Raw genomic sequence first — 18,269 nt, 5'->3', positions numbered from 1 at the left:
GTATTAAAGTCGACGCGCGTTAGCATCTCGATCATTCATCGACCAAGTATGACCAAGTGACAATATATCAACATCCATTTTTCGTATCTTCGCATAAGATCGACTACTTCGAATACGTTAGATAAGACTCTTGTGTTATTCTTACGTTTTTAGATAAGATCGCCGCCTTTGAATACATTATAATTGTAGTTTACTCTTACAATCTCTTTCTCTCTCTCACTTTCATAGATGCATAATTGAGTAATATATGCAAATATGTTGCAAAACGTTGCAAGATTATGCAATCTTCTCCTAGTTGTAAAGATTTTGATCAACTTGCGAAACCAATCTTCTCTTATTGTTAGATAAAGAGTTGTGAGAAAACAGTTTCGCAGTTTTCTCATTTTTAATGTAGAGGGAATATATTTTTTATTTCTTTAATATTTAATTCTTAAAATAATGTTTAATTTATGAAAAGCTTTTTATTCTCAATCCCGAAAATTCAACGTTTATAACATAATTTCTATAAGTTCAACAAATGTTATTTTATTACGTTGACTTTAAAATATAAATATAATATATTACATATATATATATATCTTTTTTAATTTTAGAATTTCAATTTAATAGGAACATATATGTTAATCTACATTGGCTCGTAATTTATTGCGCTGAAATAATTTATAATGAAAAATGATGATATCTGACATATCTTAATACGATAATCATTTCCTTTGATGACACGAAACAGATCTTATAATTAATTGAGCAAGTGTATTCATTAATCATATCAGCACGAGTTCGAAGATTAATGATTATTTCGAGTACACATTTCGTTAATGTCCTTTGATTTCCTTGCAGCTTTCTATACAATAAAATTAATTTAGAGTACTCTAAATTGATAAAGACTACGAGATACATATACACACATACACACAAATTAAATAATACGGATGATGACTCAAAATTATAAACCTTTATTCTTTGATAAATTCTAAACCATTTGTTCTAAAATACATCGATTATTAATCCTTATATTATTTGCGGGAATCGCGTAAACGTTTCTATTTCTTAAAAAAAATGTTATCTATAAATATATATATAAAAACGTCGATATTTGAGAATCTCGCCAGACAGAATTTAAAAAAAGGTAAGAATCTTCTCTCGACCGTACTGGCAAATATTATTTATTCAATCACAACGAAGGGTCGAAACGTTGTGATTGAATAAATAATATTTGCCAGTACGGTCGAGAGAAAATATATATATATATATATATCTTACGTGTATCTAAAATATTCTTAGATATTCGAATTACACACTTTCGAATTACACGCGTGAATGCACAAAATGATGCTAATCGCTAAGCGACTAGACCGCAAAAACTTTTTTTAATTTTTGCGTTTGAATCGATAACCGCAACCTTGATGAAAGTATCAGTAAATGTTTCTGAACCTTTTTTTCATTTTTTTTCAGGCTCAATTATCGATAATAATAATTCAATTGAAATTGAAACGGCGTTTCCCGTCGAAGCGGAATCCATAAGCCGCGCTATTTGGGGCGTCGACCAACGCAGGATTTCGATACTGATGAAAGGATCCATGAAGATGGGGTGGTCTCACGGCGTTTTGCTCCTCGTCCTGCGTCCCCTTCAGATAAAACGCCTCGAATTGACCCTCGGGCAGCAGGATGTCTTTCAGGTTCTTGTCATTCGGATCATACGCAGCTGCGAGGGTGATAATTAACGCGATGACGAGGCACATCTGCGAAATTAAACATGCAGGGTTAGTTAAGTTAATAATTTTTTTAAATTAAGTTTAGTTAAAGTTAGCTGCTTATAAAATTATTTTTCATGTAGAATATATATTTTTTGTAATTACAATTGATGACAAATAAACAAAAAAATTAATAATACTTTAATTTAAAAAAATAATACGTTTAACTCTGACAAAAAACAATAATAGTATTTATAGAGATAAAATAAAAATTTAACTTGGAAAAAAAATTAATAAGTTTAAGATCAGAAATAACTAGTTGAAGTTAAAAATTAATATTATTTTAAATAAACTAAACTAAGTTAAAAATTATTAACTTTTTAACTTTTTTTCAACTAATTAACTAGTTATTACCCAACCCTGCTTATCTTATTATATATTTTCATCTGGAACGTAAAAAGAAAAAACTCGTAAAAAAAATTTCTTGAAAATTCAACGGAGCAGAATATCGCATACAATCTGTGCGTCAAAGCATTTAATGACGCCTTATTACGATCGTCACTATTGGACGTAACGAGTAATTAAACGAGAGAATAAGTGGCAATAATTTGCGCATAAACAAGCATATATACGTACTAATAAAATGCCTCTATCGCTCCACGCCGTTATCATTTTCCGTTCCATTTCCTCGGCGATATCTTGCGCGATCAAGACGAATTAAAAGTGGTGACTAATGTGATGTGATGTGTCGTATGTCGTTAGGCGATGTGTAAATCTCTCCCTCGGCTAAATCAATGAAAACAGGGAAAGCGATAAATCGGGTCATTGGTCGGATTAATTGCAGGTTGCTCCGGGAATGTGTTCGCAATTAACTATAAATGGAGAAAAATGGTTGCGTTTGTTCGTCCGTAAAGTGCATTTCCGTTGGGCGCTAATATCCAGGTACTCAAGATATACCTGGGCACCACGTACTGTGGATTTAATGTTGCGTGTGAGCATCGCCTCGATTCGCAGGATAAGTCTAGAGTAAGATACATCGTGTGCCTCTAATAATAACTCTACTCTGCGTAAAAGCGAGTCTTAAGAGAAAATCGAAGTGTGTAAGAGAAGCAGGAGATCCCGTGTGTATAGCATTAGAATCTTGTGAAAGAGCTTAACTTAATTTCGAAAATTTCAAAGTACGAAGGAAAGATTAACATAAAGAGAGAGAGAAAAAGAGATAACGTTTACGGAAAAATTTATCTGTCGAAAGAAAGAAAGAAAGATCGGCACGTTCTCTACGCATTTATTTATGCATGGATGACTTTAAACGTGAATGAATGTAATTGTAACCGCAATGTAAATCGTTCGAAATAGCGAATATTGCGACGTGCGTATCATTTTAAATACGGTTCTCTCTAGGGGCTGTCCACTTAACCCATTTCCTGTCAAATTTTTTGTATTCTTTTTAATAATATTATATGTGTTTGCATAGAAACACGAGTGAAATTTTACATGCAATTTTCAAAGGTAAAAAATAAAAATAGATCCTTTATTTAATTTTGAAATAATTCCATTTAGGTACACGGATTTGTAATTTTATTGCAAATCGTCAATTGCTGTTAATAAATAAATCCCCAAGTAGAAATCAGAAGAGAATGGATCAAACGATTTAAAAAATCACATTTTTACGATTGTTTTCAATTCGCCTTGTTACGTGTGTAAATATATACGTGTACCTTGACCGCTCACTTATTGCGAAACAGGTCTTTACGAAATGCAAGGTCTTTCATCGTCCAGATACGAAAGTCTAAAAGACACCTAAAAAGAAATACGAAGACATCTTTAAGACGTATTTTTACGACGCAGTTATATCCGAATTAATAGTGAAACAATAAACAATGGAGAGGCAGTTATTACGTCAATTGCCGTAAATCTTTTAATCACGTGGAAGCCATGAAAAGTCCGTGTTTTTATGAACATTTAACTAATGTTAACGATGCAGATCACGCGAGAGAAAAATTATGTTTCTCCATCGCTTTCTTTCTTTCACACGAAATAAGAGGAATGTTGTTATTCTGAGAAGCCACTGAAATTGAATATTTATAATCTGTGAATTAATCGTCGTATCAACACCGCGTAGGTCTGGATGTGCCGAGATAAAGCATCAGTAAATAACTGTAAAACGGCGTTTACACACAAGCCTATCCAATTAAGGATCACGATGATCCGCGGAGCACGAAAGCGAAAGTATTTAAGCAAAGCGTGACGAAACGAAGCGTCTCATCTAGTCACTTTACGGATTTTAAATGGTTTCGAACCAACACATCGCAGATGATCGACTATGATATCGTAGAAACAGATACCTCCTTCCTTTGTGTTTACAAAAAAAATATGCGAAATGTACATAATTATATATAATCTATAATAAAAAAAGGAAGCACGCTAATTTACCAAAATTTTTTCAGAAGAACCCACCAGTTGTTCGTCAACGGATTACCATTCCCACCAGCTGATACTCTACAATTAAGGACTAATGTGTTGCGATCTAAAATGAAGATAAAAGGAAAAACATTTTAGACTCGGGTCAAGCGTGACGAAGCAAGACGTCTCATCTAGCCACTTTACGGATTTTAAACATCTTGAAACCAACACATTGCAGATTGATCGACTATGATAGAAATAACAGGTATCTCCCTCCTTTGCGTTTTCGGAATTACAGAAGAAAAAGCGAAATGTACATAGTTATATATAATCTAGAATAAAAAAAGGAAGCGCACCAATAATTTACCAAAATTTTGTTCAGAAGGACCCACCAATTGTTCGGCAACGGATCACCAACTGGTCGAACTGATACTCGACTATAATTGATGAGGACCAATGTGTTGCAATCTAAAATGAAGATAAAACGAAAAATACGTTAGACTTGGGTCAAGCATGACGAGATGTCTCATCTACTTTAAGAATATTATACGCCTCGGAACCAACATATCGCAGATTGATCGATTATGATATCGTAGAAACAGATATTCCTCTTCCTTTGCGTTTTTGAAATTACAAAAAAAACATGCGAAATGTATGTACATACATATAGCTATATATATAATCTAATCTAATAAAAAAAGAAAGCGCGCCAATTTACCAAGTTTTTTTTTTCAGAAGGACCCACTGATTGTTCGTCAACGGATCACCATTCCCTCCAGCTGGTCGAACTGATGATACCCGACAATTGACGTGGATCAATGTGTTGCAATCTAAAATAAAGACAAAAGAAAAAACATATATTAGACTCGGATCAAGCTCTGTCCATCGGCTTTATTAAATTGTATCCTTCAGACACGTGCCTTAGGTAAATGACACCTGCGGAAAATCGCGCGCACGCGTGGACTCTCCGCGCGGAAAGACTTGGAAAGACTCACCGAGTCAGGAAAAAGTGAAAGCCAGCAGCGGCGCCGCCGCCTCTCGCGATATAGAAGCGGATTTCAAGCGTCACCGCCTCGCATCGGTGCGCCTTCGCGGCCTTGTCGCGTTCCTCGGCGAAGTGGAAGTCGCCGCTGCTGTCCTCGTCCGCAAAAACGGAAGTCGATGAAAGTGGAAAACGAGCCGAGGCGCGTGTGCGCCTTCATTTTTTGTTGCGCGCTAGAGACACGCGCGCACGCTTCTCATCGCGATTGACGCGCGTATCTCTAGCGAAACGAATAAACGACAGCCTTTTTTCTGCTTGGCCGACGCTTTTTTCTAAGTACACTTTAATTCTGTAATATCTCTTCACCGGCCGATCACAATTAACGTTTATATTAAAAGCAACTGAACATAATATACTCTGTATGTTTAATACATGATGAAGAGATATCGTCCCGTCAATCAATAAAAATATATAGCGTCCTGTCGATGAAAAGAGAAGTTCAATTTAATTTCTTGATTGAAAGATTATTAAGGAGAAGTAGAAAAAACCTACGAGAACGATATAATTTTATGAATCGAAAAAAAAGATGTAATAATGCGTTCTTAGTAACAGTAAAACATAAAATACAACTGACTTAAACACAATTCCATAGGAATTGTTCCACATAAAAAATACAATCCAACGATTGGCAATTATCGTTGTGCATTAAATTATTATCATTATTATTAAGAGGATAATATGTAATATATTCTTTATAATATTATCTATATATATATATATATATATATATATAGTAATAATATATAATAATATATCTTATTTAATTCTTTGCGGGTAGTGGTCACACAGAGAAATTGGAATAATAAAGTTATTTCGTGGAATATATTGCAACATTAAATTGTAAAGAGTTAATTATATACTTTATCGTTATTATAAATGCTAATTATTGACTTTTTCTTTACAGTTGTTGTTTGAACAACTAAAAATTATGGATTACAACTGAATTGCTATATATTTCACACTGCCGCATTATATGATTGTAGAGAGATTAATCCGCTTGTGTGCTTTACAAGATATTCCATTTATTTATGTATATGTATTTATATATACATATATATATATATATATATATATATATTATGTTTAAAAGTTATATATATATATATATATATATATATATGTAATACACCCCCGCATAATTCAAAATATAATATATATTTATTTCCAGTTTGGAGAACGAGTATAGAAAGTGATATGGAGAAATTACTGCAGCAGATTAAAATGCTAATTATTGCCAATCTTTTTCACATTAGCAACCGCGCGACTGATCGCTCGTTTCCAAGTCAAGCAGGGAAATCTCCGAATGCGAGTTTAAGAATGCGCGACTAACAAGGGAACATTGCTGGAGCTCTTGCAAGTTTGGATGAAACTTTACGAGTACAGTGACTCGAGAAGGACATGAATTAATTATCCGGGGAAATACACTTGAATTTCAAAGGAATAAAACATCTTCTTCGATATGTCGAGGTAAGTTTCCTATTTTGGCATTTAATCAATGTTGACACGTTAGCTACGAGTTAAGAAGAAAAAAAAATTTACTTCTTAAAAGTTAGTATTTATTATGTCTTTTAATATGTATATAGATATAATTTGATGTGTGATTGGAAAAAATACAACTCCCCTCTTTACCTGCGGAATGAAGAAAATAGATCGTAACAAATATATAAATTAAATAGTTAAAATTTAATTATATTAAATATAAAAGTCAGTTACAAAAATTATCTTATTAACAAAGATGCATAATTTTTGTCGTGTAACATTTCGATATAAAAGTCGCGTAGTTTGTGTTCAAAGTACATAATAGTATAGATATCAAACAGAATTATTTTATAAATTATTTGAGTTTGATATATGTTTATAAAAATATGAAATAAGTGTGTGAAATCTAATCTTGACAGAGATAAATGAAAGTTGAAGATGTCAAAGAACGTTTTCATTGTCCATTACAATCATCGTAATATCTAGATCATACGATTATATTTCTATTTTGTCGCAATAATCTTATTTATATATGCTTTATATCTTTAGGAAATGTTATATTTCTTTGGATAAAATATCATAATTACCAGAGCCGGATTTACTTGTAAGCGCACTATCTCGGGTAAAATCGTGAATTCAGGGGCCTTTGACAAACCACATCACTATTATAGAAACTAATATCAAACTTTGCAACATTATATCAATTTAAAAATTCATATGATGAATATATCATACACATATGTATATATAGTATGTATATTTCATGCATATACTTATATAATAAAATTTCTTTTAATTGTTTATATAAATATAATTCTAACTGTAATATAAATGAAATTGATATTAATAAAAAATCAAATTATATAATAATCAATAATTTTAAAACAAACGTTTATAGATATTATGTATGCATCTGTATTATAATCTTATATTTATAATTTGAAAAATTAATTAGGCCTAATTCTATTTGTGTTATATTATATATATGACACTTTTATTAAATATGTTCATTTTCTATATCTAAATTTATATACTCTAGCATTCCAAAATATATTGCATCCAAAGACTTAGAAAACGTAAATTCAGCCCTGATTATTATTCTTAAGTACTTTTCTCTAACGTCATTCTCTAACGCAATTTGGACAATATATATTTTAGATAATAGTATAAAATTACAAATATTCCACGCGCGCGAAAGAGAATGTAAATATACATACATTTATATTAAATATCTATATGTTCTATATCGAGAACTTCTCACTTACACCTTTTTCGTTACAATTGCAAGATTTGTGTTACATATTATGTTATGTAGTTTTATATATATAAATATATTGTATATAATCAATTCTCAAAATTATGAAATAAATAAGTATAATATAGCAACAAATAGAATTTTTATAAAAAAAACAAATATAAATAATTGATTATAATATAATATAATTAAGGCTCCCGTTTCTGCATTAGTCATTAAAACATAATGTCAAAAGCGAGAAATTATGTAAATTTCTTTCTTGCAATATATATATTAAAATAAATTTTCTTGCTCCACCACATATCCGGTAGAACATTGATAAAATACACCAAAAATTCATTATTCCATAAATCAAAAAGTATAAAGGAATTTCCCAATTTAAATTATTGAATATAAAATAACAAGCATATATAAAGCAAGAATACAAATAAGAATATAAATTTTATTTTACAGAAGAGAGATTTGCGTGAATTTTTCATTTCTAATATAAATCAATATGACGTTAATGGGAGACGAGAAGCCTTAAGCCGCATTAAATTTCTCACTTTGTTAATTTTTAATACTTTTACTATCACAATATCTTTTTTACGAGTGATAAGCAAAAGTTTGAGAAATAATATGAAATTCAATTACGTGAAATAGTAGAAAATTCTTAGCATTTTGAACTGAACACAATATCAATCCATCCTTACATATATATATATATATACAGAATAATCCTAGAGTGGAAAAATTTTGCACGATTTAACAAACTTTGAGAAAAAACAATTTTTACATAAATATTATATGATTAAAGTTAAAAAAATATAAATTAAACTTTAAAAAATAGATAAAAAGTGCAATTATTGTTTACAGATGTATCAATATATTTGCTGAAAAAATGTCATAAAGAGCTAGAGTTTATTCAATTATATACTTGCGTGTGCAAAATTTTTCTGATATCTTTTTCTTAAAAAAGGTTACTCCAGTTTCCAGAATTAATCTGTATGTCACACATAAACGTTAATAATTAATTAGTATTTATATACACTAAATATTCCTCTATGTAAGTCATGGTTATACATATCAAAATATATAATTTAGACAGAATATAGATACGAATCTAGTTTTGTCTTTGCATTAGGAGGTGAGGTAAAAGGGGAAAACCAAGCTATCGAAAATCTTCCAAAAACTGCCTGAATTGATTTCCATCTGCTATTACGAACCCATCTAGCTTCCTCTTTTTTAAGTTGTTCTATACCCTGCAATTTTTATGAGTATAAGTCACAATATCTTTTTTATATAATTTCATAAAAAAATAATTAAAATCTACATACAGTTTCATCATTCCAAATAGCTTGTAATTGCGTGCCTAACATCACAGCAGTAAAAATGGCGAATAAAAGTGCCTCGAATGCCAAAAATAACAATAATACTACCGTCGCCGGTGGATTAAATGTGGAGCATTCCCTCCATTCTTGTCTGACACATGTGGTGAATTGTTGTATACACAAAAATAGAGATTGTAGGGATATGCCCGCTATATAAAACTAAAACATAACAAAAAGTATAAGTAAAGAATTATTGTACAAAGTATATTTCAATAGATTTAAAAATGTTTAAACATTTAAAATATTAAAAATGTTTTGACAATTTTAATTGTTCTTTGCAAAGATTTACATCACACAATAATATATTTATATATAATTTTTAAAATACTTACAGTAAAAAGTACAAAGTATTTTTGATTATTTTCTCCCACACAATTATTAACCCATGGACAATGATGATCCATTTTTCTAATACACCTACAATCAATATTATATAACATATAATTGCCTACACCTCGCATATTCAAACTCAATCCTATCAGTTTACCTTTGGCAAACGGAGCAATGATGTGCTCTGTCAGGCTTGATAGAACAACATTTTGGACACTTAAAAATAACTTGTCCATCTCTAAATCCCATTTGTTGTATCATCTCTTTTGTTGCATTACCTTTTGGTACTGCACCCTGTGTACAAAATATCAAAAATCTTTATGTGCATCTTTATGTGTATCTTATATTTTTCAATATTTATAGTTGTGAATATATATCTAATAAATATTAAATATTATCTTAATTACCGGATCTGTGAACATGGTTCTTAAATGTGATGCAAAAGCCAAGAATGCTAGAGATTGAAAAATGGCCATATTTAGGCTGGAATATACTGTATTTATTGTAGGAATAAGAATCACTGCCATTACAACAAATTCTGCATAAATTATCAATAGCCATGTTAATATCGCACATATGATGCCACATATGTCCTATAAATACAAATGTTACATTAAGATTACATACATTGAGGTAAATAAAAATTTAATGGATAAGTGTTGCTTGTGTTTGCTTTGAATATTCATATGGTTGAATACTAAATAAGAATTGCTTATTGTGTTTTCTTTGACTCTATAAGTACTAAATAAGACTTTAATGATGTCACTGAATGGCATCATTAAAATCTGAACAGCAAAATACGAATTCTTTTTGACCATAGAAAATGCTATGAAAGAAACATTATTTTATTTATATTTTGTTTATAAGGATATTTCAAAAATTGATTGTTGGATTTGAAAAATATCAATTTATTTTTAAATATCATATAAAAACAAAATTTTTTCTTTTCCTTATCTAAAACTTACACTTATACATATTCAATTGCTTATGATGTTGATACAAACTTTTATTGCTTACAAAGCAAACTTATCCAATATAGAATGCAAAACATGCATGCGTTAAAAATAATATTTATAAGACTTGCCTTAATACACCAAAGTTTTCCACCGCAACATTTATTATGAAAATCTTTCTCCCTGTGAAAGGGCATATAATCATAATCCATTGTTGAAAGTATTATTCACTGAATTGCTATATCCTTTGCGAAACATAAGGGAGATCACAAACACCTCCACCTTCGTACACGCAAAAATTCACAGCCACACTCCTAAAAAAAAAAACACAATTTTTAAAAATATAAAAACATCAGTTGAAACATGTTACATTTTTCAGCATTAAAGCTGCAGCCTGAGTATTATTTGTATCCGATATGAGAATCACATTTGACAAGATAAATATTGTTCAGTGTTGTTTGTCAATGATAACGAAAATTTAGACAGTCGCAGATAATACACGGAGTACATCGGAAATGACATGTCAAAATTTCTCGGAGGTTGCGTCAATAAATAATAAAAACTATTAAATACTTACATTGTTATGCGATGACATGCATTCGTGATGGACAACGTACGATGCTTGTCGTCATATTGTTTTGCACTGTAGCGTCGCAAAAACGCGTGTACACCGTAAAATGGAAATTGATTTTCCCCGATAACACCTACGATGTAATTAGCAACGAAGTGGGTAGGGTGTGCGTTTATAAAGCCATCGATATCTATATACGAATATATACGTTTTAATCTCTCAAATGAATTTTAATTTATCAATCGAGAGATTAATATCTCACGAATGGAGCAGTCGGCTCTTATATCCGATGTACCAGAGGATATTCCTATCTTCCTCTCCTTCAACGTTATTATCATTTACGTATCATAATTCGTAATAACGGTTCACGGAGACATGTAAACGCGCCGCACCGAAGGAAGCGCGATCTGACGATCCTGTCACATCACGTGCGCAATCTAGGAGATCCGCGAATAATGACATTTGCATCTAGAGCGGAAACTCGACTCGTCATTTCGAATTCTCGCGCCCTCGCTTCCGACCGGCCAATCAGCGCCCGGCGCCTCTCGCTCCCGATTGGCCGGCGTCACGGGCGAGCGGCCAGTCAGCGCGCGACGCTCCTCGCGCCCGATTGGTCGATCGAACGCAGCGCTCCTCCGACTGGCGAATTCTCGAACGCGACCCACATATGCACGTACGGCACGTAGGTCCGTCGAGGGGGCAGGGGGGGGGGCCCACGGTCATATTGGCTACTTGTGACTTTGGGGAGGAACGAGTAAAAAAATAACCCAACTTTCCTCGTCTCTGCGTGAAGGAAGAAAATGCTGTTCTGGAGTATCATCGTCCATTGATCCCCAGGCTACGTCGATCGTGTCAACGTGATCGCGGCACCGGGCGCCGGGGCCACCTCATCTCTCGCCAACGAAGACCCCGTCTCTCTCTCTCTTTCTCTCCGTGGAAAATGGTGAGTTTCGTCCCTCCCGGTCGGCGCCCACCGTCCGTCAACTTTCAAAATAATTACGCTCGCGCACTTCCTCGGCGTTACATCACTCAACTTTGTTTCTCTGCACGCAGAGTTTCTTCGGTTTCGGCCAGTCCGCCGACATAGAGATCACGTTGGACGGCGCTGAGACGCGAAAGACCGCGGACATCAAATCCGAGGATGGCAAGAAAGAGCGGCATCTGCTGTATTATGACGGCGAGACCGTGTCCGGCAAGGTATGGGATCAGCCGCACCGAATTCAACGTTGTTCGGTTTACCTGTTTCCCCAAAACTGCAGGAATTTCAATAGAGCTGAAAACTGTTTACGTATTTGCATGCGATGTGTTTAGTGCGTTGAAAGCTACATGACTTATTTCATGAAACTTGAGTATTATATTTCTATCACGCATAGACCATTTGTTAATACTTGGTGAATTGAATTGTCAATTATTACAAATTTTATATGTATATAATTCATTTTATACATTCATTTCATATTTGAAACATTTTATATTTAAGTTATCTTACTGTTCTACATTTTATATTTGTTTTACATATTAATTTATTAATAATTAAAAAGTACAATTACTGAAGAATAGACATAATATATTTTATAGTTATATATATTTCTCTACAAAATCTATATATCATGCATTTTTTGAATTACTTTGAACTTTGCATTATATTAATCGTTTGTGATACATTTTGTTACTTAAAAATTTTATATTACTTATATGCTTTTATAATGTACAAATTTTTTACTAAATTAATGCTTGCAGATCAACATTAGTTTACGGAAAGCTGGTAAATTGGAGCATCAGGGTGTTAAAGTAGAGTTTATTGGACAAATTGAGCTATATTATGATAGAGGTAACCATCATGAGTTTACAAGCTTAGTGAAGGAATTGGCAAGGCCAGGAGAATTAACACACAATACAGTGTACACATTTGAGTTTCCAAATGTGGAGAAACCATTTGAGAGTTACACTGGCTCCAATGTGCGACTAAGATATTTCTTGAAAGTGACAATTGTACGAAGACTTAGTGACATTGTTAAAGAACTCGAATTAGTTGTGCACACTCTTAGTTCCTATCCAGATATGAACAATCCCATTAAGATGGAAGTTGGAATTGAAGACTGTTTGCATATCGAATTTGAATATAATAAAAGCAAGTAAGTAAATTGAACGAAATATTTAAATTGTTCTAATGATTCTCTGAATTTGTAGCACTAAGTATGCCTTTTTTCAGGTATCATTTGAAAGATGTAATTGTTGGCAAAATATATTTTCTCTTGGTTAGAATAAAGATAAAACATATGGAGATAGCAATCATCAAACGAGAAACTACAGGTTCTGGTATGTTTTAAATAACATTATGCTTAATTAGAGAATGCAGTAATGCAGTATTAACTATAATTTTCTGCAGTTTTGAGTGCATGTGGAACAGCATGTTTGGCAAAATTGGAATGCGAGTTTTGGTTTTACAAATATTTTTCTTGATATTCAGGCATACTGAGGCAATAATTAGAATACATATTTGCAGGTCCTCATACGTTTACTGAAAACGAAACTATAGCAAAATACGAAATCATGGATGGTGCACCTGTTCGAGGAGAATCCATTCCTATAAGGGTGTTTTTGGCTGGCTACGATCTAGCGCCTACAATGCGCGATATTAATAAGAAATTTAGCGTTAGATATTATCTGAATCTGGTTCTCATGGATGAAGAAGATCGGCGATATTTTAAGCAACAAGTGAGTTATAATCCATATAAATGTAATATTTAATACGATTTTCTTTTAAATTATTATATTTTTCTATGTATTAAACTAATTGTGTTAAAATATTATTGCTATACTTCTTTTTTATTTTTTATATTATATATTACATGTTCTATTATATATTAAGCGTGGTCTATAATAGCAGTAAGAGTAAGTAATGAGATTTGTTCATTTCGTTATTCCCGACGAAATGAGCAAATCCCATTTCGTACTGCTTACTCTTACTGCTTACTTACTGCTATTGTAGACCACGCTTTATATATTTTATATATATAGTATATTATTTTATATGATATTTATATATTTTTGTATTCATAGGAGATTACATTGTGGAGGAAAGGTGAGAAAAGCAGAAAATCACAAACGGCCTCGCCACACATGCCATCGCATTTAGTGTCTGCCGAGACGGGATTCCCGCAAGGCGCACCTCAGAACGGTCCACCGTCAGTGCCGCCTGATTCCGATCAACTGCCAACGAGTAATATTACGAATGTAGAGGACACTCCAGCGCCAATCGAAGGCATGACAAGAGAGGAAGGAGACGGCGAGGGCGAGAAAGAAGGAGGTCCAGAAAGTGATTGAGTCCTTGCACGTAGTTCTGTCCCTGGTGTCAATTACGGCCCAGATTAAATGAGAATGTTAAGTATGGCTAAAATGTGCAGCAAAGGGTTTAGCTTAAAAAATGTCTCCTTTATTGTGTACATTGGGAGATTTGTTTTTATTGAGGAAAACAGCGGGACATATAAAAGACCTGCTAATAAAGTTGTAAATATTTTGGATACCAGAAATATATATATATACATATATATATTGTGCATGTGTGTATATATATATATATATATATGCATGTACGTATAATTGAGAGCGAATGATTTATAATTAGTATATTACTGATCAAAATTATAATACTATCGAGAAATGAATTAAGAAAAAAAGATTTTGCCATTTTGAAAGAAAATAATTCCAAGATAATTTAACGTATTGCAAATCAGGATATAATATGAACAAGCAGTACGAAAATATTTCTGAATGGACGGCTTACTAATCAAATATTAACCAACCAACGGTACATTTTGCAAAACATCTGAATGTTACAGTGTTCTAAATGTTTTATACAGACAACTTTCACCCGCCTACTGTATAATTCTGAAAAATCCAAAGTCTCTCTTTATGGCAGCGTCATGTTATGCAAAGAGAGTTTATAAATGCTGAGTGGATATAATATACTCACAAAGGCTGCCCCATATTAATCCGTTCACCTAGTCTACGAAAATAAATAAACGAAGACATAAAAGAAAAAACTACTTATGTATATGATGCACATTTTTTGAAAATAATTTATATGTATAAGTATATATATTGACACGCGTGACATTTCTCAAGCGAGTAAAATCGCATTATTTTTAGAACAAGTTTGTATTAAAAAAAGAAAAATGTCGATTGTTGCATAATATTACCTATAGAGATTCACCTTTGAGTTTAGCACAACTGTAGGAATCTTTTCATAAAATAGACTTTTATACGCAGAAATGTGTACATTTTGCGTATCATAATCTTCCAAATAGGCAAATTATGATATCTGCTCAAATCTTGATATGCCTTTCTGAACACAGGAATGGACTATGATAGATTAAATAATGGGGTAGCCACCTCGTATATTTATAAATATACATAATACATACTGTGCAGTATCATGTATATATATGTATATGTATATGTATATATGTGTATGTATATACATACATACATGTATATACATATATATATTCACTTTTTCATTCAGGCAATAACTTGGATTATATAGATAGTCCAATAAATTGACACATTAGCAAAGTAATATTTCACGAAAACACAAAAGTAAAAATAACAATAATTTTTTTAAATTAATTGCGTAGCATTTTCAGAAAATCAATTTTGAATATTGAGAGTAATGTGCGTTTATTACACTATATGAATTAGTTTTCTTGTACAGAACACCAATCAAAGAGAGATCTATATCTTAATTTTTTTATGAAATTATTTTACAGACTAGATCATGATTTAATCAATATTCTATATATATATATATATATATATGTAAACAGACATATATTTATATATTGTAATATTACACAGACAGTCATATAAAACATATTTTCTTTCTTCCATCGTTACAGTGAAATACGACGATGAAAGTAAATGCTTCTGTAGAAGAAAAACTTATCGTTTTGTACTGTTCTAATAATTCTATATCATGGAGATTTGACTGTAAAAAGAACTTTACCAAGATATATATATATATATATATATATATATATATATATATATATATGCATAGTAATAGAATATATATATTATATAATATATATGTATATAACATATACATATTGTATGTATATGTATATATATACATACATGTAACTAACGCCCATAATTTTGTTTTGTGTAAGTTGAATCTTTACATAATCCATGCCTTTGTTATTTGTTGATTGTAAAAAATGAGATGATAAGAGAGACAGAGAGATACAGAGAAGTAAGAAAAAGGAAAAAGGAATGTGTTATGTAAGTAAAAGGAGGAAAAATCTATTTGTGAATTATTTGACTTGTCAAATATTGTGTGTGTATGTATGTGTTTGTGTATATACATTTATATATATATATATATACACACACAGATATATACATATTATCATGTGCGGTATTCACCTAGTTGTATATTTTAATGCCCATATGAATATATATTATATATTGTATACAATGCATATGTGCATACACATGTATATTGGAAACTTATAGCTAATTGACTTATATATGTATATGTATGTATGTATATATATATACACACACCCAGTCCAGTCTTCACGATCCTGCTCAGTTTTACATAAATTTTTAATGTATTAGAATTAGGAAATCATTTACTAGCGAGTAAAATTATGCATAAATTTTATAAAATCATGTATATCTGTGTTGAAAGGGTTGCCGAAATTGATACTTTTGCGCCTTTTTATTTTTATCAAATTGTTTTAAAATGTGTAACGCGCTTACACTTGATCGTCAAATGTAGAAATTCGTATAAAAAAATAAAGAAAAATTTAATTTTTGTTAATAAGAATGTAAATCGTCAATTATGTTACAATTTAATAAAATGATATATGATGTAACATGTGTAAAAGCTACACTGGCTATCAAAATTTTATAGTCATCATTAGCACAATAATTTTGTGTAAAATTCTATAATAATTGACGATTTTACATATATAAAAAATAATACAACATGAATTTAAAATTTCATGTCATGGCGCGTCGACATTTTTGTAGCTTCAAAAAATTCTAGCCAATCAGAACGTTCGATTCATCATTCGATATATGCGATATTAGCCTTACATTTAATGTCTCTTTTCAACAGAGTCCTATCTATAATTCATTATTTCAAAGGTTGATGTTTTTCAAATCCTTTGGCTACTGCAGAATCAAAAATTATGTCAAGAAAAAAACATAATATATCATACATTAAACCGGACGAGCCGAAATTTTTACGAGAGTTAAAAGAACAAATCGGATATAAAGAAGGTCCCAATGTCGATACGAAAGTAAGATATTTAACAATATGCAACTTTGTTTATAACCTTTGTGTGTATGTTTGTAATACTTTGCATGTTTTACAATTTATTAATCTTGAAAAAGGACAGAGTTATATTATAATAAAAATATTTATATGTTTGGTTAAACTAGAGGGAAATACTACCAGAAATCTCTGACGATGAAAAGGAAGAGTTAGCCGAGGAGAAGCCTGTTGTTGTTGTATTGAACTCTGGTGATTTAACAGCGGAAGAAGCAGATGCCTTCCAAAAACAGAAAGAGAAAGGTACAAGTTGTTTTAAAATGCTTTAAAGTAGTTACTATAGTACAATTTATCACAGTTATGCATTAATTTGTAGAAGAAAAAAATGCTCCAGCTGATCTATCTAAGAAGATTATCTTTCGTAAGACTAAAGCAGCAGAAACTGAGTTGGATAAATCGGATACAGCTGCGACAGATAAACCTGTGAGGAAGAAAGCAAAAAAGGACAAGCAAAAGATTGTTTTATCCTTTGATGCTAATGATGATGACGATGATATTGGATAACATTCGATATGAATTAAATATCATAAATGTAAGTAAATTTTTTTGTAAATATAGTAAATTATTTAATACATATTTTATACATTAAGGTTATATATGAGAAACTAATCATAAGAGAAATGATTACTTTCGATTTGTGAGAGAATGAATTTATTGTCAAAACTTGGAGATGTGACTCTCCTTGAAGTTTACAAAGATGGCACAAATGTATATTACATCAAGAGCAAAGGCAATAAGTGAATTACTATTTTTTACAATAAATATGCGATGTGTCTGAAAGTTTAAAATGATATCCTTGACTAATAAAATAAGAAAAATTACATGG

The 18,269-nt window shown here is 31.4% G+C and overlaps 4 protein-coding genes and 1 long non-coding RNA gene across 21 annotated transcripts in view; 3 read left to right on the top strand and 2 right to left on the bottom strand.

Annotated features, from left to right (window-relative positions):
• Positions 1-4,955, top strand: part of LOC114940333 (uncharacterized) — a 60,865-nt gene extending 55,910 nt beyond the window's left edge. Inside the window, exons 1-5 of one of the 5 annotated variants that reach the window (XR_003821429.2) lie at positions 2,345-2,720; positions 3,817-4,076; positions 4,142-4,362; positions 4,480-4,749; positions 4,833-4,955. This is a non-coding gene — a long non-coding RNA (uncharacterized LOC114940333). Of the gene's footprint in view, positions 1-1,455; positions 1,764-2,344; positions 4,077-4,141; positions 4,363-4,479; positions 4,750-4,832 lie in introns of those variants that run through there. The other 4 variants (XR_014924293.1, XR_014924292.1, XR_003821430.2 and 1 more) reach the window with 4 other exon arrangements.
• Positions 936-5,329, bottom strand: LOC114940331 (uncharacterized). 11 transcript variants are annotated; one of them, XM_085480828.1, is made up of 7 exons: positions 5,018-5,327; positions 4,816-4,927; positions 4,465-4,565; positions 4,128-4,221; positions 3,413-3,494; positions 2,331-2,480; positions 936-1,742 (listed from the first exon to the last, which is right to left on the bottom strand). In XM_085480828.1, exons 6-7 carry the CDS (start codon positions 2,376-2,378, stop codon positions 1,479-1,481), a joined length of 312 nt encoding a protein of 103 aa, XP_085336954.1. In that variant the 5' UTR covers positions 2,379-2,480; positions 3,413-3,494; positions 4,128-4,221; positions 4,465-4,565; positions 4,816-4,927; positions 5,018-5,327; the 3' UTR covers positions 936-1,478. The 11 variants fall into 11 exon arrangements, with proteins under 11 accessions (XP_085336954.1, XP_085336953.1, XP_085336952.1 ...); XM_085480827.1 differs by lacking the exon at positions 3,413-3,494 and having other exon boundaries at positions 4,454-4,565; XM_085480826.1 differs by lacking the exon at positions 3,413-3,494.
• A 1,474-nt stretch (positions 5,330-6,803) lies between these two features.
• Positions 6,804-11,549, bottom strand: LOC114940239 (palmitoyltransferase ZDHHC3). Of its 2 annotated transcripts, XM_029314793.2 has the most exons (8): positions 11,393-11,549; positions 11,104-11,287; positions 10,658-10,840; positions 9,981-10,166; positions 9,731-9,867; positions 9,576-9,660; positions 9,190-9,402; positions 6,804-9,114 (listed from the first exon to the last, which is right to left on the bottom strand). In XM_029314793.2, the coding sequence occupies exons 3-8, from the start codon at positions 10,736-10,738 to the stop codon at positions 8,953-8,955; spliced, it is 864 nt and encodes a 287-aa protein (XP_029170626.1). In that variant the 5' UTR covers positions 10,739-10,840; positions 11,104-11,287; positions 11,393-11,549; the 3' UTR covers positions 6,804-8,952. The 2 variants fall into 2 exon arrangements, with proteins under 2 accessions (XP_029170626.1, XP_029170625.1); XM_029314792.2 differs by having other exon boundaries at positions 11,104-11,549.
• Positions 11,550-11,787: 238 nt separating this feature from the next.
• Vps26 (vacuolar protein sorting 26) lies at positions 11,788-16,637 on the top strand. Its single transcript, XM_029314969.2, has 6 exons — positions 11,788-12,040; positions 12,151-12,294; positions 12,838-13,232; positions 13,310-13,416; positions 13,604-13,815; positions 14,161-16,637. Exons 1-6 carry the CDS (start codon positions 12,038-12,040, stop codon positions 14,422-14,424), a joined length of 1,125 nt encoding a protein of 374 aa, XP_029170802.1. The 5' UTR covers positions 11,788-12,037; the 3' UTR covers positions 14,425-16,637.
• A 68-nt stretch (positions 16,638-16,705) lies between these two features.
• Positions 16,706-18,264, top strand: LOC114940341 (uncharacterized protein KIAA1143 homolog). 2 transcript variants are annotated; one of them, XM_029314968.2, is made up of 4 exons: positions 16,706-17,411; positions 17,554-17,686; positions 17,760-17,975; positions 18,034-18,264. In XM_029314968.2, exons 1-3 carry the CDS (start codon positions 17,301-17,303, stop codon positions 17,945-17,947), a joined length of 432 nt encoding a protein of 143 aa, XP_029170801.2. In that variant the 5' UTR covers positions 16,706-17,300; the 3' UTR covers positions 17,948-17,975; positions 18,034-18,264. The 2 variants fall into 2 exon arrangements, with proteins under 2 accessions (XP_029170801.2, XP_029170799.2); XM_029314966.2 differs by having other exon boundaries at positions 17,760-18,264.
• The last annotated feature ends 5 nt before the right edge of the window (positions 18,265-18,269 follow it).

This window comes from Nylanderia fulva, unplaced genomic scaffold (assembly GCF_048542155.1).
Source record: "Nylanderia fulva isolate GAGA-0341 unplaced genomic scaffold, ASM4854215v1 Scaffold16, whole genome shotgun sequence".
NCBI classification, from domain to species: domain Eukaryota; kingdom Metazoa; phylum Arthropoda; class Insecta; order Hymenoptera; family Formicidae; genus Nylanderia; species Nylanderia fulva.
This window is presented reverse-complemented; position numbering and strand designations above follow the sequence as displayed.